The sequence below is a fragment of the Toxorhynchites rutilus genome, chromosome 1, assembly GCF_029784135.1.
Source record: "Toxorhynchites rutilus septentrionalis strain SRP chromosome 1, ASM2978413v1, whole genome shotgun sequence".
NCBI classification, from domain to species: Eukaryota; Metazoa; Arthropoda; class Insecta; order Diptera; family Culicidae; genus Toxorhynchites; species Toxorhynchites rutilus.
Window position 1 is genome coordinate 89,478,671 of NC_073744.1, and position 26,386 is coordinate 89,505,056.

The 26,386-nt window shown below is 39.7% G+C and overlaps 1 protein-coding gene across 17 annotated transcripts in view; it reads right to left on the minus strand.

The window, feature by feature from the left end:
- LOC129769562 (serine/threonine-protein kinase par-1) overlaps positions 1-26,386 on the minus strand; it is a 122,664-nt gene that overhangs the window by 12,666 nt on the left and 83,612 nt on the right. For 11 of the 17 annotated variants that reach the window (XM_055772003.1, XM_055771996.1, XM_055771970.1 and 8 more), the window contains one exon: positions 4,039-8,473. In XM_055772003.1, the coding sequence (XP_055627978.1) occupies positions 4,039-8,473 (4,435 nt within the window). Of the gene's footprint in view, positions 1-4,038; positions 8,474-18,995; positions 19,714-26,386 lie in introns of those variants that run through there. The other 6 variants (XM_055771987.1, XM_055772009.1, XM_055772016.1 and 3 more) reach the window with 6 other exon arrangements.

Below are 26,386 nucleotides of genomic sequence, written 5' to 3' on the forward strand. Positions count from 1 at the left end.
TTGCTTTTTTTCAGTTTTGAAGTTTTGGTTGTAACTCAAACCATAACCATAAAACTAATTATTGAAAAGATATGTAACCGGAAAACCTTCGATTTGTGAAGTGGTTGGTTAATCTAAGTATCTAGGTTCTATAGCTCAAAATAATAAAAAAGTAATGTTACAATCATTCGAATTTTCGAGCGCAAATGAACTAATGTCTTCTAGAAACAATATATATTCAGACCGCTAGAAGTTCTCCAGAATTTGAAATAAAAGCCGTTTTTTTTGTTTTCATTTTATGGATTTTTTGCTTGGAATAATTTAAAAAAAGCATGTGAATGACCCCGAGACAAAAGTCTCCGTTGATTACTAATAACAAAAGTAAACAAGTGACACTGATGAGAAAAGCGAGTGTATGACACTGTGACAAAAGCCCTACTTCTTTTGACTTTATTTCCGGCCAATAGTTATAATTTCATGGAAATAATATCTCTCAAAAATCCACGTATGCTATCCAGTCTTCAGAATGCAACTCGGTGTTGATGCGCAACAAAATTTTTGTACCCAGTTGAGCTCCCACTCCTTGTGCACACATGCGCTCTGGTGAGCACGCTCCGAAACACAGATGAAATGTTTGGTTGTCAGCGCCGTTCTTACGCCCAGTTTTAAGCTGAGTTTTACACTGAAATTTGCGCCGTGCTTGCGCCATATTTCTATACTGCGCGCTTGAATCTGGATGGCTCTCTCTGTTGAGATATTTTTCTTCACACAAGCGTATACGGTTCAAATGGGAGCGCGCTGTTGTTTTTATGCTTTGCTTAGAACGAACGAAGACAAAGTGGGCGCTAGAATTTGATGTGTATGTGTGTGTGTATAGAATGAGACGCGCATCACACAAGTGAGAAGAAATGTTTAGCGTCTAAGTTCTGCGCCGGGTACATTTTGCGCTGTCCATAAGCACGAAATTTTGTGCTCTTCGCACCAAGAGAGAATACGAGTTTTTTTTGAACGCGCGCTGATGAAAATTAAACTCAAGCGCAGCGCTGCGTTTGTTTGCTGAAGACTGATGCTATCATACTGAAATGTCTTCACATATTTCATAATGTCTTCAAAATGTCTTCACAGTAAGTCAAATGTCTTCAAACCTGCCATCTATGGTCATGGTAACGGCAACGGAAATGAATGAACGCACGCATAGTGCATATAACGAATAGTGGTGGGAATATAATATCGTTCCCTTTTACAAGGTATAATGAAGAGGGGTTCATCATTCTCCATCAATGGCACGGGGAGTGTGTGACATATACGAACGCATATATTCGGACGGTTTGTTGTTGTTCGGCGGTAAGGCGTTTTGTTGTTCCATTCGTCGTGCGCGGTGATTGTTTTTATTTCGAAGACAATCAACTCAATTTTGGTGGAAGACGCGAGTTCGACCAAGGATGTTTGGCTACGTTTGCAGCAGTATCACGAAAAAACAACCATGACGTCGCGGGCGTGACATATGTGACATCAATTTAGGTGACGGTGAAAATTTGGAAAGGCATCTGTACGACATGGAGGAGCTTTTCAGTCGTCTTGCGTACGCGGGCCAATCGCTTGAAAAATCGTTGCAAATTGCAATGATACTTTTGAGCCTGTCGAAGTCATACAACGATGTGGTGACGGCCTTGGTGAACCGGCTGGAAGAGGATTTGACAATGTCACAATGTTGCACCACGAGTACCAAAGGCGGAAGGAGCTTTTCTCGGTGTCTGGTGAGAAGGCGATGAAGATGGATCCAAGTAAGCAGACGGAACGGTTGTGCTTTCACTGTCAGAAGCCTGGCCATTTCTGGAATGATTGTCGCTGCAGCGGAAGAAAAGTGGTAAAGATTCGGGAAGTGGCAGTGTAAGAAAATCGAAGGCGAAAAAATGCGACGTGAAGGCGAAATTGACAATCGAAAAGGATGTTCCGCAAGCAGGTGCAGGTTCTGCTTGCGGACGGATCTACCTTGAAGTCGCACGGAATCGGCGAAGGGTTCGTGAAATGCGTGAACGATGAAGGGAATGTGTTTGAAGTAAAGTTAACTGAAGTGCTCTTCATACCGGATTTGGATAGTGGGTTGATATCAGTTCGATAACTGACGAAGAAAGGCTTTCTTGTGAACTTTGTTGACTCGGTGTGCTCTGTTGTAAGTGAAACCAGTAAGACAGTTGCGATGGGGGAGCTAAGCGGAAACTTATTCATGCTGAAGACAGTGAATTACGTGAAGCTTAGTGTGAAAGGAAAGCATCTGCTGAACTGCCAACTCATTTGGAATCGGTGGTTTGGCCATAGAGATCCTGCAATCCTGAACCAATCGGAAGGGGGAAACATTGAAGTGGAATTCCGGATGCAAGATTGCGTATTACGACTGGTCTGTGAGGACTGTCTTAAAGCTAAGCTCCCACGTACTTCTTTCCCTAAAGCCTGCGGTAGTAGAGTTGCCAGAATACTCGATCTGGTGCATACCGACGTATGCAGACCCATGGTGAACGTGACCCCGGGACGCGGCCGATATATGATGACACTCATCGACGACTTTGCCGGTAAACTGTCGTATGCTTGCTGTGTCAGAAGTCAGATGTAGCAGGTTACATAAAACGGTATGTCGCTCACGTTAAGACACGTTTCGGAAGAGCGCCTTGTGTGATTAGATCGGACGGAGGAGGCGGATATGTCAACAACGAGTTGAAGACGTTTTGAGAAGGAGGGGATTCAGGCTCAGTACACCGCTGCATACAGTCCTCAGCAGAACGATGTGGCGGAGCGCAAAAATCGAACGTTGCAAGAGATGGCAACCTGTATGCTGCTTGACGCAAACCTAAATGTGAAATATTGGGGTGAGGCGATCATGACAGCTGCTTACATCCAAAATTGACTCCCTTCTCGTGCAGTTGACAAGACGCCGTTTGAGAAATGGTTCGGTAAGGCACCTGTATTGAGCCATCTTCGAGTGTTCGGATGCTCAGCTCATGTGCATATTCTGGACGTTAAGTTAGACTGTAAAGCACAGAAACTAGTGTTCGTCGGATACTGTGAGGATCGCAAGGCATTCAGGTTCTTGGATCCAGAAACCAATAGAATCACGGTCAGCCGTGATGCACGATTCATCGAACATTGGAATGATTCACACATGATGGCATATTAATCGAATCAATCGAAAGAAACTGGAGATAGTGATGGAGGGCCAGTTGAACAATTCCGATTCTGAAGAACAACAGTCTGTGCATTAGGAGTTGCTTCAGGATGAGCAGCAAGCTCTAGCGGAACCAGAACACGATGCTGAGGAGGAGTTTTCAGGTTTTGACGATCGAGAACCGGTCGACGACTATACTGTATCGTCAACGTCTGATGGACAGCAACTTGGTGGAAAGCGTTCGAGCAGAGGGGTTCAACCGAGGTGACTTCGAGACTTCGTCGTTGACGTGGCAATGGTAGTGGAAGATGATCCGAGCAGTTACGAGGAGGCAACTCAAGGCTCTGAGCCAGCACCGATAGAACTCACGTTTTTGCTGTTCTTTGCTTCATATTTGTGTATACATCAATATTCTTTGCTCGATCAGAATATATGAGCGATAAATTTAATGCGGGCGTGTTGCAACGTCGTTTTTACGAGAATCATTACTCTATTATTTCGCTATAATTTCTTATATTCATTATATCCGGCGACTATCCCAGATTTCGGATTGTTAGTGCAAAACAATTATTTTCGGAATGGTTTGGTTTTTGACATATCAACGTGAATAAAAAACATCGAAAACCAAACTGATGCTATCAGAAATGTCCCTGGAATTATCAAAGATCAGTCAAAAAATTAATTGTAGTGAAATTGTATATTTTAGAAAAGAACTCAAACAAACGTACACCCAAATGACATCCGCATTGGATTATTGGTCATTTTTGAAAGAAGTATGCCAACGTTCCTTGCTGATACGACATAACGGATCATTCTTCGGTGTGCATGATGAAAACAACAATAGTCCAAACTCTCATTTTCGTACACATCATTTTTGTCATTTTTCTATAATTAGTTACCTGTTGAGTCCGACAGTGTCATACCCGCCATAACGCGAGTCTTTCATTGAGGAGGAATTCAGCATTGAAATACTTCTGTTGTCATACGGTCGAAGTTTGCGCGATCCACTGCCTTCCGATGCTGACAGTGTGGTAGACGATGAAGATGTAGTTGCCGATCCGGAAGCTGTTGCTGCTGCTGCCTTCGAGGAACCACGGGTTTCCGTGCCTGCATTGGCAGACTCTAGGGCTATTGATGAAGAGGATGAAGTTAGATTAGCACCCGTACCTTGACTGGTAAACGAAGATCGCCGTCTCGGATTGTATGTAGCATAGTAAGGTGACGAAGACTTTTCGTAGTATGTACTTCTTGTTTTGGATTTACTAAGTGTGTTATAATTTTGATTATCAGAAGAATCAGTACTGGGACAATTTAGCTTCCGTGACGAGTTAGACAAGGAATGATAGTAATGATGATGATGGTGGTGATGGTGGTAGTTGTCACTATTACTTAGCATTGTTTTCGAGTAATCATCGTTAGGTTCTGCATACTTGTTCTTCCTTATGCTTGACGTTCTGGCAAGTGAGCGATAGCAATCGTAGCTGTTCTTGGATAGATCAATACTAGCCAGGGTGCTCGCTACCATCGATGACGAAGACTTACCGTACTCCTTCAATCGAGCAGATGATAGTCCACCTCTGAAAAGAGATTGATCACGGTAGTATTCCATTGAAGAACCAGATCCTGCTACGATTGTGCTAGCCCTTTTCGACTTGTTCTCATTGAAACGGTTATAAAAACTTTTCCGACGTATCCGTTCGATTACACTTTCGGAATCGTTATCTACCGGAGAGACAGAGTTTATATAAGTTAGCCTGGACACTCGTGAAACTGTAGGCGAAGCATGAAGCATGTTGTTATGGTCATCTGAACAGATCGACCAGTTGTCAAAGTAGAGTTCACGCTCGTCTGACGGAGACATGAATGTGCTGGAAGAGTTGCAATCGTCGTATGGACTACTTCTTGATCCTGAAGAATAGTTGGTGATGCTGTCGTAGGAAGGTGTAAACATGTTTGTGTTCATTGTGTTGTTGTTGTTGTTGTTGCTGATAGCAATTGTGTTGGCTTTTCGGTTGGTAGTGATTGGATTGCTATTGTGCAATATTTCACTAGGTAGTGGGGGCGGATAACTATAGTTGTTGTTATTGCTTTGAATTTGGCGCCCATCGCTGAGCTTACTAAAGTCCAGTGTCAGGGCTCGGCGATTGGTTTTGACGCTTTCTTTCTCGTCGTTGGAGGGATTCTTAGCGTCAGGTAATGCAGAGGAATGCCTTTTTAGTATGTCTTTGTTAGATTCATTTATGTTACAGTCCGGACAGCCATACTTAACCGGAATATGCGTCTGGTGAACACCATTTCGCTTTTTAGATACCGCTTCATTGGACTTACTCTGCTGTTCAGTCATAGTGAGCACTGTATCACTCTTCGCTCCGCTGTATGGTTTGCGAATTTTACTAACGAAGCCACTAGCTTTTGGTTTATCTTTCCCTTGACTCTCCGTTTTCACTGCCTTGTTATCCCTTTCGGCAAGGGCAGACTCCAGTGCATTTAACGTTGCCGATGTATCCAATGTGTTGATGTGGCTAGACGACTTTGTGTTAAAAACCGTATTAATTTTGTTATCTTTCTCAATTTTCTTAAAAAACCCTAGTACCTTATTAACACTGCGTTTATTGAATGTGTTTGGCATTTCCTCTACACTGACAGCACGTTTAATGAGATTAGATTCCGTAAGAACTGGTGCTCTTGGTACCGACAATTCCCGTAAATTCCGTATCACTTTGTCTATTCTCGATTTGGGGTTGCCTTTATCATCATTGCAAGTAGCGTCATCGATGGGAGCGACAGAATTCGATATAATGTGGCTCTTCATTTCTTTGTCCGATCTGCTGTCATTAGTTTCTATCGACACACTTTTAGATGCATTCTCAATCTTACAGTCAGGAGACACCTTTTTCTCCTTCATAGTTTTGCTTGTTTCTCTGAATTTTTCGAATTTCTGACCAATACTCGCGAGGAATCCTTGTTTAACTTTCTTTTCGGGTGATTTAGACTTTTCTCGTTGTTGCTTTTCCGATAATGCAGGTGTGATTATTTCAACATGTTTTTCTTTTTTGTCTTTTGGTTCTTCCTTTACTTTTACAATAGTTTTAGCTGGTACTGGTTCCTTAACAACTTTTTCGGTAACTTTAGGTTTAGTCGAATTGTTACTATCAGTAGTAGCAGCAGATTTTTTAACGATGCGAATAACTTTACGGACTTTTTTGGTAGTTCCGGAAGCTGAGGTTGTTTCCGCTGTCGTTGGTATAGTTTCGGTTAACGAAGTTTCCTCTTTCACTGTATTTATCTTGCTTGAACATTTTTCAACAGAGTTATTGAATGTGGATGTCTCCTTAGATTTTTCGTCGCACGAATTACCCGTCATTGCAGTCGAGTCTGGGCTTTCGCAAATATTTTTCAATACTTTGACTTCCTTAGGGGGAGTTACCGCTGCGCTAGGGAAACTCTGTGGTCTGGCTATCTTACTTGGAGCCAAGGTAGTGCTTGATATGTTTTGAGTCAAAACGTCAGCCGTCGAATCAGTTGTTTTATTAACTTCACAGTGTATCAATTCCAATGTATTCTGCGTCTGAGTTGAGTTTGATGTTTCAGGGGTCTTCGAAGGGTAGGACTTCGGTCTGACTAATTTAGATTCCTTTTTCGTTACGTCGGACATTTCACTTATGCCTCTGTCGCCATCAACTGTATTCGTATTTGGGATTATTTTTTTTACCTTTCTTACAACAACAGTAATTGGATTGCCATCGGCATCTAGCTTAGGCTTTGTTTTCACTTTTTTCACTTTCACGGTTTTAGTGACTACTATGGGTTCCGTTGTGGGTTCTTCTGGAGCTACACCGCTATTAACACCGTCGGATATTGTTGGTTCGGACAACTTTGTTGTAAAACTGTTACATTCCGAGCAGGCTGTAATAGAGTCTCGTTCTGTAAGTTCTGGTATCGAGTTCTCAGTAGACATTGTCTTTGCTTCATATTGTGTTTGCCCTCGTTCTTGTGTACTATTTTGGGCGATTAGTGAGCTTTGTAGGTCAGCGATACTGGTATCTGCCGACGAACTTGTTATCTGGTCAAAACCCGAAACGTCTGCATCGACTGTTTCTCGAGGTCTAGAAATGCTACGTCGATTACGCGTCTCAAAAGTATCGCGAGAATATTTTCTGCTATCGTAACTTCCACTACGAAGCTGCTTATTATTATCGGCTGGGTAATCTCTGCGATATTTTTCCATGAAATAATTCAAACGATCTGAATTTTTGTCATAATATTCGGAACTGTGACTACGATCAACACTTTTTTCACGACTCTTATCACGTATTTCTTTTAGAATTTTTTGAGTTTCTTCCTCCTTCTTATGTCTTATGTTCTGATCACAGCAGTCTTTCGGTGGATCGAAAAAATCCGGACGTAGAAATCTGGAGATGCGTCTAGATGGCTGCTGACTAGAGTAGCCAGAGGAGGCGTAAATTGGGGGAGGTGAGGTGCAACCACTTGGTGGTCTTCTAGACGTATCATTCGTAGGGCTCACGCATGAAGTTCTCAGGGTCTCGTAATCCAGCAGCTTTTTACGCTCATGATCTGAATAGCTATTTAAACTCGATGAATATGGTCTGTACTTATCGTAGGATCTATAACGCTCTTGACTCACGTTCGCGTATGGAAAACGAGACGAAGTTGTCTCATAATCATCGCTGAAATTCGGTGGTGGAAGAGGAGGTGGGGACATAATATCTCTTGAGTAGCTGGAACTTTGTGAACTATGATCAGACTTGCATGACAATCTTGTCTTCTGTTGATGTGAGGTGTTTTCGAAGTGCTCATTCGTAGGCGTATAAGTGTCCCTGGTGTTGTATGCCTGATAGGTATCAATATCCGATGTGCGGCTTAGACTGCTACTAAGACTTCTCTTATATTCAAACGCAGGTGTCGCGTTATTGCTGCCGTTTTGCATCGACAGTGTTCTGGAGAGTTTTCTCGCTTGTTGGGGTGGCAATTGAGCTAATAGCTGCTCTTGTACTTGCTGTGGGAGAGTTGGTGTGATACTCGAGAGTGCTTCCAAATCTTTTTTTGAAAGGCGTAACTGGGATAAATCTAAATCTCCCAAATCTAACACATCTTCACTGTATTGATGGTGATTGGAGCAGTTGTTATTGATCGAAGTACAATTGCAATCTCTGCCGTTTCCGTGATCCGCAGAACATTCTGCTTCATTGAATGAACAACTTCGACTTTGGAAAGATGCGGACGACTGATTATTATTATTGCCATTATTATTATTATAACCATCCGATCTGTCATTGTTGCAATTGTTTTTGGTTTGGAATTGGTATTTAGAACCTGCAAGAGAATAGAAACAAAAAAGGAAGAGAAAAAGAGAAGAACAAACAGTATTGATAGGCCAGATAGATGTTATGTGACTTCGAAAGGATGATTCGGAAGAACAAAACATTTGAAAAGGGATTAAATAATATATAAGTTCATTGTTGAGACTACAAAAAGTTGTCCAAGTTTTTTCCTGAATACTTCCTTTAGTCTTCGGTAAGGTGTTTTTGTGTTCAAGTGTGAGCTTTGTTTCCGTAGATTATTAACACAAATCAACATAGTGATGTCGTACTTACCTTATTATCATTTTTTATTTCATCGATACCTTCATATCCTGTTGAGCAGTGCTTTCCGAATAATGACTATAAGAACAGCAAATTCATAGAAAATATGATATCTCACCTTCTGATATCCTTTCATATGTTGAACAATTTAGAAAATTCCTGCTGTTTTCCTCGTTCTATTTTCTCTGATAAACAGGGTCTTTCAGATTAAACGCTCACGCAACAAATTTTAATAACTTCTACAAAAGTGAACCGGTTTTTATTTTTAAAAAACCGAAAATAAAGCTTATTTCAGGACATTTTCGATGTGACCACCCCTTTTTTCGATAACGCGTTTCAGACGGTGAACAAAATTCTACATGCACAACTCTAATATTACGACTTCGATGCTGTTGAAAATCCGAGTTATTCCTTCTTTAAGTTCCTCAAAATTTTGTGGGTTATTCACATAGCAACGGTCCTTCACGTACCCCCAGAGGAAGTAATCGACGACGAGAAATGTTGAAATTTTTACCATAAGGCGGCTCGCACATCGGAGCAATAAGCAACTAGCAACTGTTAACATGCAATAAGCAATATTATCGCCAATAGATTTTCCATTTAATTTTTGTTGATCTTGCACACCGACGCAATACGATATCGCTGTCGCAACACATGTCGCTAGCAACACGGCGTGTCGGTTGAAGAGCAACTTATCGCCCATATTTTGACAAGTTTCACACATTAAGCCGATTGTTTGCATATTGTCAGGGGTTTTTATTGCTCTGGTATGCGAAGAACAACAAAATATGCTGCCTGTTGTATATTGCGTATTGCAGTTTGCTAGTTGCTTATTGCTGCGGTGTGCGTGTCGCCTAATAGGGCAAAGTTTCATTAACCCTTTCATTACGGCAGTGTGCTCCGCCGAGGTGCTACCCCTGTACGGAGCATTGCGCCGAAAAGTATGCACATCGCGCTGGTGTGATCGAAGAGCAGTATGAATTTCATGTCGTCTAAAGACGACGCTCGTACACACAGCTCGTCGCGCGGATGTCGTCTATAGACGACACTCGTACACACAGGACGTCGCGCGGATGTCGTCTATAGACGACGCTCGTAACGAAAGGGTTAAGGCTTCAGTTGCTCGAGTGATACGATTTCACTAAAAATACACGTTCTTGTAAATTGTACATCTTGACACTAAAAACCATCCGATCAGACTGAACGACTACACTGGAGAAATAGTTTAGTAAAAGCAGCTACCAAATCTTTAGTAGCAAAAACATTGGTAAAATATACACATTTTTTGTAAATATTACTAAAATTGCGTAAAAAAGATGTCAGACGCAATGAATGTTCCTACCAGGAATTCGTATATTTTACTTCATACCATTAGTAAGTTTGTTTTTATTGTCATACCTAACAACTGTGATGTGCGCACTTTGCAATCGCCATTTGTCTTTTGGAGACGAAGCGATTCGGAGGTAAGCACTTTGTTTTTATTGAATTCAATTATGTATTCATCTCCCCCGAGAATTTGTTTTCATATTTTCGGCGGGGAAAATATCACAAGAAATTTTGATCCATATTAACATAATTGACCTAATACCATTTTTTCTTTTTTAGTTGGCCTTAAAATTATATGCAGTACAATCATTCATCATAAACAAATCGGAGATAAGTATTCGTTTTTTTTATATCATTACATCAGTCACCTCGGTCGGAAAACTATTTTCATATTCCCGCCAAGGATAAACATCAGTTATATTCTATACATTACAACACTATTGACCTTTTTCCTTGTCTTTACAGCTGGCATGGTCCCAGACTCGTAATACTTGTTTACCAAAAACCATCCAAGCTATGGGACTGAAGGTAACGGCGACTTTCTTCAACACATCATCGACCGTAAAAAAATTAAGGTGAACATACATAATTTATTGCATATTTAATATCATTAACATATGCATTTCTTTTCTTCATAGGGACACGAGAGAACAAAATACGGATGAAACGTGCTAATTCTAACGTCACTCTGCTAGTCAGCTGCTAATCAGCTAATGCAAATCAGAGCGATGCAGCAGGAAGAGAAACGGAAACTTGTTTTGGAAATGCTCATCAAATTGAGGTGGTTGAAGCTGCGATTAAAATTTGCCTATTGTACGCAGTTTATAGAATGATTCCAACGAGAATTATTGATGTTGTTTATAGAATAAGTTATTAGTATAATGTATTCTAAGTATGTAGAATTAAACGCAATCAAATACAATTTTTTAAATTAAAAATAATTATTAAAAAAAATTGTCATTATCCCTGATGATTACCTCTCACAAATATGAAGCAAAATTTTCACTGTTATTGCACCAATGTTGGACCAACAATTTGTAGTTTGTTTGACACATTTGCCTACCATTCTTTCTTTCTTTGTTTTTAAGAGGCTTTAAACTTTGCAGTTCATTCGCCTCTACATACCATTCTTTTTTTGTAACATGTACCAATGATTAGTAGGGTAGAAAATGACTAGAGAATTGGTAACATGTACCAAAAAATTCGTCATATTTACTAAATTTTCCTCTCAGTGTAGCCGAATATTATCGGCCCGAAGTGGGGAGTGCAGTGTTACCATCGATGGAGCGAAAAAAAAATGATGAGCTATTTGATTTTTTTGCGTGAGCGTTTAATCTGAAATACCCTGTATTTATTAAGAATTAAATGTCCAATACACCCGCACACGGTTTTTATTCCTTAGCGGCCCAGGAACGTATCTAGGCCGTAAAGCGAGGTATGGGTGTAGAATATTCTCGTCTTTCTTCAAATAAATTCTTCAAAATTTAATGTAATGTTTCTAAACCCATGTTACAATACTTTAAAGAAAGTATATATTAGGGTGGTAATGGATGTATGGAAAAAAATTCATCATCGAATTTCAAAAACCGACTATGTACATTTTGTTTATTGGCCCAAAAAATGAACTGTGCAAAGTTTCAGCTTTTTTAGATAAATGGATGGAATAACCATGCAAATTTCCAATCAGTCCAGTTGAAGGATGTTATCGACAAAAAGAAGGCCTAGGAGATTTTGCTGATTAGAACATTTTTATTTCTATTTGGGAAACGCTTGCGTCATTTATGCGGACAATCAATCGTTTCAATGAACATTTGTTCGCATAGCGTAATCACCAGGTTGCTCTGTCTGTAGCGTTAGTATTTACATTTCCGATAATAGTCAAAATGCCTCCGTCGGTAGTTTCAGTTGTTATCGGATAAAATCAAAAAGATTTGGATGAAATTTTGTGAAATGTCTAGAAAAGGTGCTCGGGGTTTTTTGCCAGTCTATGATAGTACTTTTTTCCTGAATACTCTGGGATATGAGTATTCAGGAAAACAGCAGATTCGTGTTTTAAAATTAATTGAATTTCTAAAAGCAATTTATAATGTTGGTAATTTTTGCAACATGATTTAACGATATCACGATCAATCGCACAAAGATGGTGGAGTGACTTACACCAACGGTATGAGTAAATGCTGAGTATGTGGAATAATTCGATGTCGAATCCGAGGAGTTATAATGCTAAGAACAAATATTATTTTAATTTTACTACTGATCTGATTGTTTTATTATCTACTTGAGGATACAAATGCAGAAATTTAGGTAATTATAACATTAGAAAACACAATTGCTTCTCTTTGTTCATCGCAGTACAGTGTACAGAAAATAGTAAGTGTTTCAATGGTTTCCTATACCCATCTATTAGGAAACACTAAGTAATAACACACTATCGTGACAGGCATGTTTGAACTCTACAAAGAATGTGATTCAAATGTATTATAGCACATAATACTAACAATTGTTGATTTTCGAATGATGTATGAAAGCTGTATGGAACTACGTCTGTTATGTGGACAAACAGTGATTTTTCGGAAACGTTTTTTCAAAATTACTCAAATGTTTGTTTGCATGTTGAGCAAACGTATTACATTGCGTAGAATGCATAACGGCGAAAAAGTCGATTTTGTTCATTTTTTCGCTTACGTCTACAATATTTTAATTCCGTGGCCGGAAAAATCGTCCAGGAAAACAACTGCAACGGTAACAACCGCTCAGAAGAAGTGTAATGTTACAAGTAGGCTAGAAATATTGTGACGCGGGAAAAAACATCATGGATATAAATGCCTCACTGAAAAAGCGTAATTTCTATTATGAATTAATTTTGTCGTTTTCGTTTTTCTAAATTTATTTAATATAATGGGGGCGAAGACCCCATTTAACGAGGATAAGGATAATCGAGGCGGCCCAAGCCGCCAAGATGACGTGATCTGAGCGGCGGTCTCCCGCACGCAAACCTGTGTTCCACTGATTGCCCGGATAGTTTAAAACATAGGATACGATTCTTTAGCAAAGTCCGACCGAGCATTAGCGAGCGTCAAACGGTATATGTTTGCCTTGTGCATTACGCGTGTTCGGTAAATTTTTGTTTTTAAATATATCATTCATTGTAATTCAAAACTAATTGCACTGCTATGGTGGCGCTAGGTACGACGGCCCCGAACCGGAGGAATGACTGGTTTGACAGCGAATGCAAGCAGTTTGTTAACCCTCTACCGCCCAAGTTTTTTATTTATCTAAAAAACCTACTCCACTTTTATCTCGAATTTCCGACTTTCAACATAAAATACTCCTAGCAGAAAGCTACCAGCATAAAAACAATGTGTATGTGTGATAGATGAAAATTTTCTAAGGACGTTTTAGTGGGAGTGAACAATGAAAATAATGTCTGAATAATTTGAAAAGAGAATCCACGAAGCCCGTCTAAAGGCGAGCTTGGGCTGTAGAGGGTTAAGGAGAAGAATGCAGCGAGAGCAAAAATGCTGCAGCACCGTACGAGAGCTAACGTGGAACGATATAGACAGACGAGGAACAGGCAAAACTCGATCTTCCGCACGAAAAAACGCCAGCAGGATGTTTTACGCAAACGACGCACGGAAGTTTTACGAGAAGCTTAACCACTCGCGCAAAGGCTATGTGCCAAAAGTCGATATATGCTGAGATTTAGAGGGTAACCTCCCACGAGTGTGAGGTGATTGAAAGGTGGAAGCAACATTACGAAGAACATCTTAACGGCGATGTAGTCGTGAATGGAAGCGGTACGGCGACAGATCGAGGAGATCGTGCAGTCGATGATCGTTTTCCGGTCCATGATCTTCAAAAAGTAGAGGAAGAAATGGGATGGTTGAAAAACAATGAAGCCGCTGGTATCGACAATTTACCGAGTGAGCTACTGAAATACGGTGGTGAAGCACTAGCTAGAGCACTGCACTAGGTAACCGTCAAGATTTGGAAGGATGAGCGCTTACCGAAGGAGTGGATGGAAGGGATCGTGTGTCCAATATACAAAAAGGGCGACAAGCTGGATTGCTGTAATTACCAAGCGATCACGCTGCTAAGCGCGCTCTACAAGGTACTCTCTCAGATACTTTATCATCGTCTATCACCGTTTACAAAAGAGTTCATGGGGCTATATCAAGCAGGGTTTATGGATGCCCGAGTTACCACGGATCGGATTTTCGCGATACGACAGGTTCTGCAGGTTCTGTTTGAACGGAAGGTGTTGTGCTCCATTTACGGTGGAGTGCAGATGGATGACGGAATGTGGAGAAGGCGAACAAACCATGAGTTGCACCATCTGCTGGGAGAACCACCCATCGTTCATCCGGCGAAAGTCGGCCAGCTGCTGCTATTAGGTATGAACCGAGAGAAGAGGTGCGCAGCAGGGAAGATGGTACGACCAAGTGGGAGCCGACTTGCGGATCCTACGCAGACTGCATGGCTGGCGACAAACAGCTATGGATCGAGGTGAATGGAGACGATTTTTGTGTACAGCACAGGCCACTGGGACCTTTTGCTGATTAAGTAATTAAGTACTTGTGACCATACACACTGAGCGTTTTTTTTTTCTGTTGCAGTTGTTTCCATGGGTGATTGATTGGAAGCAAGAATTCGGCGATAGGACATCTTCAAACCGAAACGAAATGCAGCAATTGGAATGATGGAGCAAAACCCAAACTTTCCGTGTTATATTAAGATATCCTCGTTTTGGGTCCTAAAAGTGAAGAAATCAGTAGGTAAGAAATCGTTCGAGGTAGCTAAAATACGATGTGCGTGACTCGACGAGGAGAGTTGACTTCAATCAGCTTCCTGGTCTTGAAATTTTACACCGCATTAGAAGTGGAACGTGGAACTTGGTCTTGGATGATGAGGGTATCCAAAGCGTCCGAACGAATCCACAGGTTGCGGATAGTGGAACGGAAATGAGAAATGAAAGCCAGCTGCGTAAACAGTCCCGGACAGGCAGCGAGAGCAGAACACCAAGACTATCCAAGAGAGCGGCTCAAACGTCTGGCTTGGAGCGAAGGGCGTATTATTGAATGCGAAATCTCGTCAGCTGTATCGATGGGAATCTCACCACGAGAGTTGGTAGCGTTGCCCTGGTAAGGCAACAGCCAGCGAAAAAACCGACAGGCGTATAAGGTAGTTCGCCTCTCCGTGGTGCAGGGTGGGTGGCGCTAAATGAACTACAACAAATTGCTTGCTTGAGTCGCTGGAGACAGCGTCTATCTGGCATCCAGCGGCTGTATACGAAATGTTTTCCTCCCGAAGCTATAGCTAAGATGGCAAATCCGTCGCGGAGGCTAGGCTACTTGGGCTAATAACCCACTGCATCTGAAATCAACAATCTATTACAGAAACCCAAGTTACATGAATACGGACTGATTGAACGGCAAATACCTTTAGCATGAAACAACGGACACGGAACTGGAACATGGAATGTTTTGACCCTGGCGCAGTAGGGTAAGCTGCTCCAACTGGCTAGCGAGGCGAGGAGCATGAAGCTCGAGAAGCTGTGCTGAGTGAAGTCCGTTGGCCGAACTTTGGAGAACACCGTCTACCTTCGGGACAGGTACTACTGTAAACTGACCAGACGTCCGTTACGCGGGACAGTCCCGCATTTCAACAAAACGCGTAAGATTACGTCCCGCGAAACGTCCCGCATTTGAAAAAAAAGAAAATGTCCCGCGATATCAATATATCTCAATATTACAATTTGATCATGTTTATTTTATTAAATGGATGAACCTCTTTTTTTAATTTGGCAGACGGTTCAAGAGAGCTTCCAATGCATCCAAAGATTAATACATTGAGCTGGTTTTATCGCACCGACAGTGGACTTTTAGTTTAAAGAGTGTCAATTGAAAAAGACAGCAACAATCTTTGAAAATGATTTTAATAAAGTCCCCTATTGATCCGCAGGGACCAACGTGAGTCTCACGAAAAGTTCATATTTGGTCCCCTAGCTCGGTCAGGGTTTAACGTGTTAAATAACTAGTGTGTACTGGACAGCAAGAGACAGGGTTGTTTGACGAAGTATCGTAAATGAGGTGCTTGGCGGCCTTATGGAAGTTGGCCGGAACCTCAACCAAGACCGATGAAAAGATGTATGTCGGCGTGTTCTTTTACCTTTTCGTGGCTTTAGTGGTCGGATGTTACTCTATTTTGGCCATTCGCCCAAAAGTTTTCTATCGGTCGCTGCTGGAGAATGTTGGGAAGGTTTGCGGTCTTCGCGACAATGTTTATCTCCAGCCGATCCATCCTCTAGTGATCTTTTGGCATAATGGACTGATCCCATGTTCGGCATAAAGACCACATCACCTTCGCAACTTCCGGCAAGCTCTTCGTACTGTATATCTCCCAGTTCACCATATGACTCGAAATAAGAGCGGCTTGGACATTCCCTTCTCGTCTGTCAGAGAAGGATCTTCTTCGAGAACTTAATGCGGGTGATATATTCGTCGTCATCGCTTACCTGGGGAACGTAAAGTATCTGGTCCCCTGCCATTCGTTGAATTCTAGCATCAAGTACGTCTTGTCTTTTATTATGAGCACGAAAAAAAGTTTTTCACCAGTGAAAAAGAAGTTTTTCACTTGTATCAACGGAGATAAGTTTTTCACCAGTACCTCAAGCTACTCCTTTTGAGTGATTACCTGCTGCTCAGATACGGCCAGTCTCATCTGACGCTACCGCATAAACATGTCCATTTTGGCCAGATTCTTCTTCACCAATTTGGCCGGTTGCTTTGATCTCCCGACTTAAGGAGCGGCAGAGAGAGGATGTTGTAAATACCAGATCGGTTATATCTGGCGGACACAAAGTGCCTCAGGACGTCCAATTCTTTCGCTGTATGGCTGGCAGTATGAAAAAATCATCAAGTTGCTTGACAGTGTTGCTGCTGCGAATCAACAGCCTTGAATCATTTTTGTTGTAGGCTTAATAAACGTAAGATTCAAGAAACATTCCAATTCAAGAAAAATCTTTTGTAGATTTTTTTAATGCATACGTTAACACTAAAATCGATGAAAAATGGATTGGAATTTTCAAACATTCCATTCGAAAATTGGAAGAAAATTGTAGAATTTGAATCCTGCTTGCCAGACCTCAATGCTCTGACTGAGTGAGTGATTTTCATCACAACTGAGTGCCGATATTTATAAAGAAATAATACAAATCAGGTTTATTTGCAAGGACACTTGTTAAGAGTTTCGCGAATAAATGAGACTGGGACAACTGGATATCAAATGACGAGCTCCAACGTCGTTGCCATCAGATGCCGGTTTCAACAGAGATCCAGGAGCGTAAGTTGCGTTGGGTCGGCCACACATTACGCAAAAGTGGCACTGAATTTTGCAGGCAAGCACTAAACTGGAGCCCGCAAGGACTTCGCAGCAGAGGCAGACCCTCCTGGCTACGGAGCTTCACAAACGAGATGAGAGGAGTCGACCCAAATTTGGCCTGGAGAGGGGTCAAGACGAGAGCTGCGGATCGCACAGGATGGATACTTCTAACGAAGGCACTATGCTCCCAGTGTGGAGCGCAACAATGGGTCTGATTCTCGAATACACTTCACGGTGAAAACGAAATGAACGGCACGCCATCGAACTACGTTTTACGAGTTAGTGAAGCGTCAAAGATGATAATGGGTTTTCAGGCAGAATGAGCACTGTTCAAATAAAAATTATTAATGAAAATTAATGAAATTAACACTCAGTATTCAATGTGAACGGAGAACTTTGTTTTCTTAATGTGGGTAAAATAATCTCATACAAAAATTTTATCTGAAGATAATTTGATATTATTATGATAAGTTTTAGTGGGAAACTAATTTCGTATCTAGATGTCGACACCGTACTGTTGTCATCGCGGATACACTTCATTTCATTCTCACCGTGAAGTGTATTCGAGAATCAGCCCGAATAAGTGAGTAAGTAATATTGGATATATGGATATATTTTGATTTACATTGGAGGTCAAATCATAGATTTTGAAGACAATTTTCGTACGAGTATTAGCCGCAATAAGAAAGAGGAGTACCACAGGATGTATGCTATGTTTTCTCCCTGAATTCATTAGACTATTATATGAAAGGCAGGTTTGTATTTTTTATTGCATCTGATGTTGGTTACGGACCCATCGCAAACAAATCTTAGAGTGTGAATAAACGTTGGTTGGACCCTTGGAAGGGGAAGAAAGATCTCAGAGGAAAGTAAGAAGTATTCAGGAAAAGAACTAACACAAAATTTAGTATATAGATCTTCACAATACTGTAAAATGCATATTTAATGCACTTTTTTATTTTGTGACCTAATAACGCTATTGAATCCTATGTTTTGCTTTCATGCTGTTATTTGCAAGGTTCTTGCAAGTTTTCTGAAAAACCAAATATACTGGTTTTTACGTTCATCTATTCTTGACAAATCATAGAACAAAATTCATTTGTATGTTTTGAACCGCCGCAGGAAATACAACAATCACATTATACTATTCCAAAACACGAGTGAACCAAGACAGGTCTATGGTACGACGTGAGACCGTTTCATCACTAAGTGGGTTAAAGGAAACAATACGGAAGAAAGCAGAATGGGAATCACTTGCTTGAAGTGTGAAGGAGAAGGATTGATTACATACGACGTAGTGCACAAGTATATTGTGTTTTGTTTACGATACTTCCAAAATTGCTACAGAGTGGTTTTGAGATATTGGCTCATCTAAGGATATACTTCTAAGCGCCTTGCTCGGAACAAACTCAACGAGTTTAATACGATAAATTTCCATGTATATTTAATGGGAAAAATAGAGAACATTACAGTGTGTCCATCTTAATACAAACCTGTTCGTTACACGTTACAAGTGAGTAGGCCTTTTCGTCAATTAAAAAGTGATATATGTAATACAACAAAAAAAAATCAAATAAAGTTAGGTAAATAAGTTCTAAACGGTGTTTATTTGATGGCTTCAGATTGGTATTTCATTTTTAGACACGTTTTAGGTGATTAGCAGATGATTAGTCTCAACAAGCAATTATATAAATCAAACATACAGTTTACTTCAGTTAAAAACTCAACATTATGTTTTGGAGCTAACAAAAATATTTTATGTTCGTTGTTGTTGGCAAACAGAGGAAAGAAGGACTCATAGAACTCACGTGAACTTTGTGATTGATGTTGATTCTCTTTTGTTTTTTTTTGAGGATATTGTTGTACTTGATTCGTTTGCTCATCTTGTATTATTACATAGGAGATGTACCAAATTTTAAAAGTAGCATCTGGGCAAAGGCTATTAATCGATTTCTTTAACAGTTTCTAAATTTTCTCCTGCAGTTGTGGCTAAGTATCTATTATTATTGAAATGTATTATATTCAACTAAAGTTTGCTACTACTTAAATTGTTTGTTGTCTGCTTGGTGTTTAAAATGTTTGATAGAATATCCTGTTCAATTTATGTTTTCGTTGGTGATGTGGTAGTAGTAGTAATAGTGGTAGTAGTAGTAGAAGAAGTAGTAGTAGAAGGAGAAGTAGTTGCAGTCGCAGTGAAAGTTCCTTCTTGTTGCAAACTACCTCTACTGGTATTTGGTACATGCGATAACGATACGCGGAACCCCACTGTAATCACATAGAGAAAAAGATAAACAAACAAGCAACAATCATTATGTTTCATAACTTGTGTTTTTGATCATTTCAACAAAATATTATACATTTATTTTCATAACATGTAATACCTTAAACAATAATAATAAATGAATTACGAAGTTAAAAATGCAGTTAAAACATAGTCTAAGAGGCCGATGATTGGATAATTTAGTTTGGTAAACTGAATGGTGAATAAACAGAATACAGAAATGTGCTTGAACAAAATTTCGCGAATGTTTGTTGCTCTGTTGTTGCACTGTTTTTTTTTACAATGGAGTATCCGCATTTCCGCATCACGTTTTTTATTCATGTAAAACCAGAATGTTTCTAAGTCTATGTAGAACATTTCTGTATTCTAGAGTTATGCATGAAACTGGGAATTATAGATTGTAGCAGCTTTTTTCTCCTCTAGATAGTGATAAACGCCAAAACAGAAAATAATTCCGCAAATAATAAGAGAATGAACAAGCAAAAAAAAATTTAGTCAGAACTAAAGCTACCATATCCTCATTTCGAGACGTAGAATCGATTAAACAGCATACCGTCAACTGGGGCTATTTTGAACATCGAACTTTTGAAACTGATGACGCTAATGTCTCGCTCTATTAGAATTGTTGCTAGGGCTACTAGCAATACTATCCCATGTCCAATTTGTAAGCAGCAATAGCACGGATGTGACTTGACCCCACTCACCTATGATTTTGGGTCATTTCTCACTGCTCCGTAGACTGCCCGATTACGATTGATTGTGTGTGCCATGTGTGAGGTTTGGCGTCGTCTTCTCGCTGATGATGTTTTGTATATTCCCGGAGCACACACGTTTCATTTTGATAACAGTCCACGGGGACTGACATTTAATGAACCGTCTGGTTCGCGCCAGTCTCATCGGATGATTTTGTAAAAATCCACTATCGATCCGCAGAGACCAGCGTGGGTCTGATGAAAAGTTCATGTCGGTCCCCTAGCTCAGTTGGAACTCAACGTGTTAATTCGGAGATTGGTTTACCGACACTACTCAGGCACAGCACAAGCACGAACGCGCCATGAAACAACGCGAACAGACCCTTAACATCCAACAGTGTGGACCAACTTGAGTGTCTTGTGATGTGTAAACTTAACAGCCTTTTTCACCCCGAGCGTGGCTCAATGTCAATTTTCTTTTTTTTTTTGCATGTAAAACGTTATCGTTTAGTGGCACGTATAAGCCACTTAAAGAATTGTGCCCGAGATTCATTTTATCCTTTTGTCTGACTACCTCCACAACAACCATAAATGAATCTGCCTTCCACAGTTTCGTCCAGATTGAATGTCCGCACTGTGAACGCTTCCCGTAAATTCAACGTCTACCTGAAAATTCGCACGAAAGTTCTTCAACAATTTCCGGAATATAATCTGACAGTTACACAGGCCTGTCAAAATCAGAGAACCACGTCAGTTGAGCTAAGTAGCTGCCAAGCTGAGATAAAGAAAAAAATGAAACTAAATATTACTCCTGATTAAAGAACCACTCAAACACGTTTAATATTGCCTTCACCACCCCTCATTGAATCGTTTCTTTGAGAAACCACATAAACGCCATTTTTGTCAAAATTGACTTTTTGGCAGTTTTGAGTCCTTAACGGTACCTACATTGACTATCAAAATTTCAGAAATGTTCCTGTTAGAGACGTGTTGGGAACTCGCGATATCTGCTATATACAGTTGATCAATATGTTTGTGAAACGGCCTAGTGTAAGAATTTAATGCTTTTGTGTTTTTTTTTTCTTTTTCGTTATTAGTTTGTTTGTCTTGTCCCCTCATCTCTCCGTCGCCCACCCTCGACAGATAGTCGAACACCAGATGCTATCCCTGGTCATTATGCACAATACTACGGTTGAGACAACGATACCTCATATCCATATCCCTATCCTGACCTTTCCTACAAAAACTATTGCTCCTCTAACCTCGAGTAAACCGCGAGTAATCGGTCGAAATCTACTAAACATAGATTTAAGTTGAATTTTTTTATAAACAAATCATGAATTAGCGGCTACGCAAAGCTTATGCGATTGAGCCTTACGAAAATCATGCGATTGAGAAAACGAAAATCACGCCACTGTCGTATGAACGTATTTTCAGGGGTTGGAAATTTGTTCGACAGCCCTGGAACAATAAGCATATCGTTGTGCTTGCCTGCACACACAATGCACGATTGGACGCTTCGGAAAGGCAATGAAGAACTGTTGAAGTGCATAAAGAACACTAAGCTGAGTGGCAGGCCCCGTAATACTATGTGCTTCATATATATTACGTACCGCAAAAAGTACCTCTATCTCCCTCCATGCCGTATTTTTGTATTCCATCCCTCCTTTAACACGCTCGTGACACTTTCCTCGTTAAAATACAATACAAATGAAACACAAAATTCTGCATAGCTCGAAAAATAATCATGCATTTGGCATGTAGAGATTTTAGGAGACAATAAATGTTTCTATGATGGTTTGACACTCCTCACCCCCTCTCTAAGAGGGTGGCTGCCATGCAAATGAAACCCAAATTTCTGCTTAACTCGAGAACTAATCAAGCTAATGGAGCCAAACATGATGTTATGAATCCAGCTTAGATAGCAGGGCTAAAAATAAATCAAAATAATTAAATATCAAGTTTGTAGCGCAACGTGCATTTGAAAAACAAAATAATGCCAGCAGGAGGAAACCACATGTTTCGTTTCCTTTTCTTCAATTATTCTATATAGCTCCCAAGATAAGTGTGCGAGAGATAGCGCATTACACGAAGGAATAGAAGTAAATATTTTATTGCTGCCAATTAGATGTTTCCCACTTCAACATTGGTGGAAAACATGTTTTGATAAGACCTAAGGCGAGAGCGCTTTATGGGCCACCCTAGAGGTGATAAAAATTGTTTTGTTTAGGTCTCGCCTTTTATCATGCAATGAAATGAGCGCCAAGAGCAGAGAAGGAATAAGGCAAGTGAAACAGGACGCTAAATACATGTGTTTAAGCGATAAGCGGTGCATAATTTGTGACGCACAAATTTAGGATCAGGGCGATAAACCATAGTGCAGCGCAAGCGCACATGGTAGGGATAGCGCGCAAAACTCGGGAAAAGAATAGTCCGATTTGAGCTGTCTTAATTTTATTATATTTTGTGTATCAAACATGTATTCTACCATGTGTTTTACCATCACTTTCCTTCCGTTTCATCGAATCAGCGGTAAGTTTTCTCGTTTTTATTCCAGAAACATTGATGTTAAAAAATACTAATCAAGTCGGGAAAGATGGACACTCCATCGGAAGGAAAGACGAACATGTTGTTTTGGAAAAAAATTTCAACTTCCCAACTTCCGTTTTTCAACAGTTTGCAAGATCAACCGGAAGTCATGGATGAATCAACGGATGGAATAAGCTGTTAAGGAAGGGTCCCCCGTGAACACAGCTGGGTTGAATTTCCAACATTCCAAGAACAACACTTATACCCAACACTTATACACCTTTTTTTTATCCCTTTTGTTTTGTTTAGGCTCATTAACATTTCAGCTGTAACAGAGCCGAATTTTAATCGTGTACATGTCACATATTTATCATATCTATAATTAGCACATTACACAGTTGCCATTTTTCGGCGTTAGAGTATTCCCTTCTATACCATTGGAAATGGTACATATTTACACAGTAGCCATTTAGGCGTAAGAGTTTTCTATCTGTCCTTCCATTATCCAGTTAAGACTGGACAGCGGAGACAGTCGTTGATACATTGTTGAGTTATTTATAGAACAGCAGCCCGATGTTTCTTGCAGAGCAGAGCAGTTGTATGGATGAATCGATCTTATTTCGACCGTGGATCGATCTCCATCGCTGATGATTGTTGCGTGGACGTAGTTATTCTGTAACAACACAAAGATGGTCAATGAGGGCCCTGAGTTTTGAACTCACGATCGATCGCTTACTAAGCGAACGCGCAACCAATGTGGCTACGGAGACCCCCTCTTATACACCTTAGAAATTCTAATTTTTCAAAACAGCTAGAACCACTTCCGACAGTTTTCAGTCAGCAGTAGGAACAAGAAAACTCAAATGGAAGCGATAGAATCGTTGTAATTATCGACATCTCCTCGATCTAGGGAAGAAATTCCATGACGGAAGTCAGAAAGTTGGCTTTTGAACTGGCGGAGAAAAAATACCAGACTGTAGCACTCGCTAAGCTAGGCTGGAAAAAATTGTACTTAAGATATCCATCTTCACCACCCTTCCCCTACTTATGTGGTTACTCAAACAAACGTTTCAATTGGCATTTGGAAAAACATTTCTCATTGCCTTCTATGTTGAAAATGCTACTAGATAAAAAAACTATTTTAAAGTATTCGCCGAAGTTATTTAAATTAAAAATTGAAATTTATATCTCAATAGAGCAAAAAGTTACAAGTTTTCAATCTACAGACCGTTCCGAATAGCCCAAGTTGACGATTACTTCAAAACTTGCATACCACAGGGGAAATCCTTGCAATAAAAAAAAATGGAGGAATCATGAACCGTTTTATCGAATACTGTGTATATATCACAATAACCAATCAGACAAAATTTTACTCCTTTTTGATCCAATAAATGATTGAGAATCGGAGACATGAAAACAGATGACTCAGAAAATGAAACTTTCTAAATAAAAATGGTCGTCTTGAATTACAAAAAGTTACCTGATAAAAAATGTTCACCACCTCGAAAAAACACCCTAGGCAAAAATTTCAGCTCAATCGGACAGGCGCAAAGCAGTCAAAGTTTTTTTTTGAAAATCGAAAAATCAAGGAAATCGGGGTTCTCAAAAAAAATTGTTGATGCCAAATGTCTTAAAATTGCATGAAAACTGTCATCTCGAAAACATTTTTCTGTCAAAAATCGACACTTTGAGACTTAGTTTTTTTTCGGAACACGAAGTAAAATGTATGGTTTTGGGTGCCAATGATAATAGTTATACGATTTTTCATTTGGAACTTGCTGCGAAATGTTGATTTTCACGATAATATACCCAATGCAAAATATTAACTCAATCAGTCTTCATTTACTAGTGTCGCAGACGTTGAAATTAGAGTTTCTTAAAATCCGAAAAATCATCGGAAATCGGGGTTTTCAAAAATGTTTTTTGATGCCAAATGTGTTCAAGACTTTTGGCATCAAACGAATTTTTCGTGCAAATCAACATTTCGCTGTTCCGAATGAAAAATTGAGATAACTATTTTTTTGCACCCAAAACCATACGTTTTGTTTCGTGTTCCGAAGTCCCAGAGTGTCGATTTTTGACAAAAAAAATTTCGACATGACAGTAGATCTCGACGTTTCATGCAATTTTAAGACATTTGGCATCGATTTTTTTAAAACTCCGATTTCCTCTCCCCCCTTGGGTGATTTTTCGATTTTCAAAAAAACTCAAACTTTGACCGCATTGCGCCACTCTCACTTAAGTCCGATTGAGCTGAAATTTTGCATAGGGTGTTTTTTCGAGGTGGTAAACTTTTTTTATGGGGTAACTTTTTGAAATTCATGTTTGCTTATACTTCTTGGCCTGTTCCTCAAACATTCTAGTCAAAACAACAAACAAACTGTTGATAATTGAAGAATGGCAAACAAAGTAGTATTTGTAACAAATGTCAACCAAATTTTATCTGTCATAAAGTATCAAACATTTGACCTCCGGTCACACAGTCTACGGCAACTTTTACAGGGGATGGACGAAAAAGAAGACAATAAGGCTTTTAAGCTGCCTTTACCATCGCTTTGTGGATTTTTAAATGTTCTTATTGTTTTCAGTAATTCGAATTATTTGCGAGTTTAATGCAGGATTCGTTGATTTACATATCTTGACCTTTCTGATAGAACTAAATTTTTAATCTTTTCCAACTTCTGAGATTGATAAGGGTAAAGACAGTACATCATAGTAGGGAAAAATTAAGTGATAGAAAAAACATACCCTTCGAAAATCCGGAACATCTCCGCTGAATAAGTATATTTTTCGAAGAGTTATAATTATTTGAATGTCAACCAAATATTGGTAATCTCATTCTTTTTGTCAATCCCCTATAAATGTGTGATAAACCTTTTGTTGAATATCGTTGACCCTTTCACATATTATTTTATATTTCTCACATTTAATCCTACTTATGAAAAAAAGAATAACACATAGCACAATTTCAACATAAATTATATTTTTTATTTATATAAATCAGAAAACCAAACGCATTCCAATCACAATACAATACTACTCACTGTGTTAAGCTGTGTTAGCTGTGTGGCTGTCTATGTATTCATGACATTTGATTCCAAAAACCAAAAAAAATAGTCGCGATTCAATAAACGATGTACTTTAGGCACTTTGATATTCCAACACTTTTTGTCGTCATCGAGAATTGAAGGATCGCACTTGTTCGAAAAAAAAAATATTTTCACTTGATTGACATTGACAGATGGTTAAAGCTGTAGATACCGCGAAATCATAGTAGGATTCACCGATCGAAAGGGTCGCATTCAAAATATTCGGTTAGTTACCTCTCGTTCTAGTCCCAACAGATGGATTTTATTTTCTAAAGAAATCGTCAACTTTAACCATCTTCTGCAATCAGAAATCTTTTTAAAAAAATCTAATAAACCAGCTCGATTTG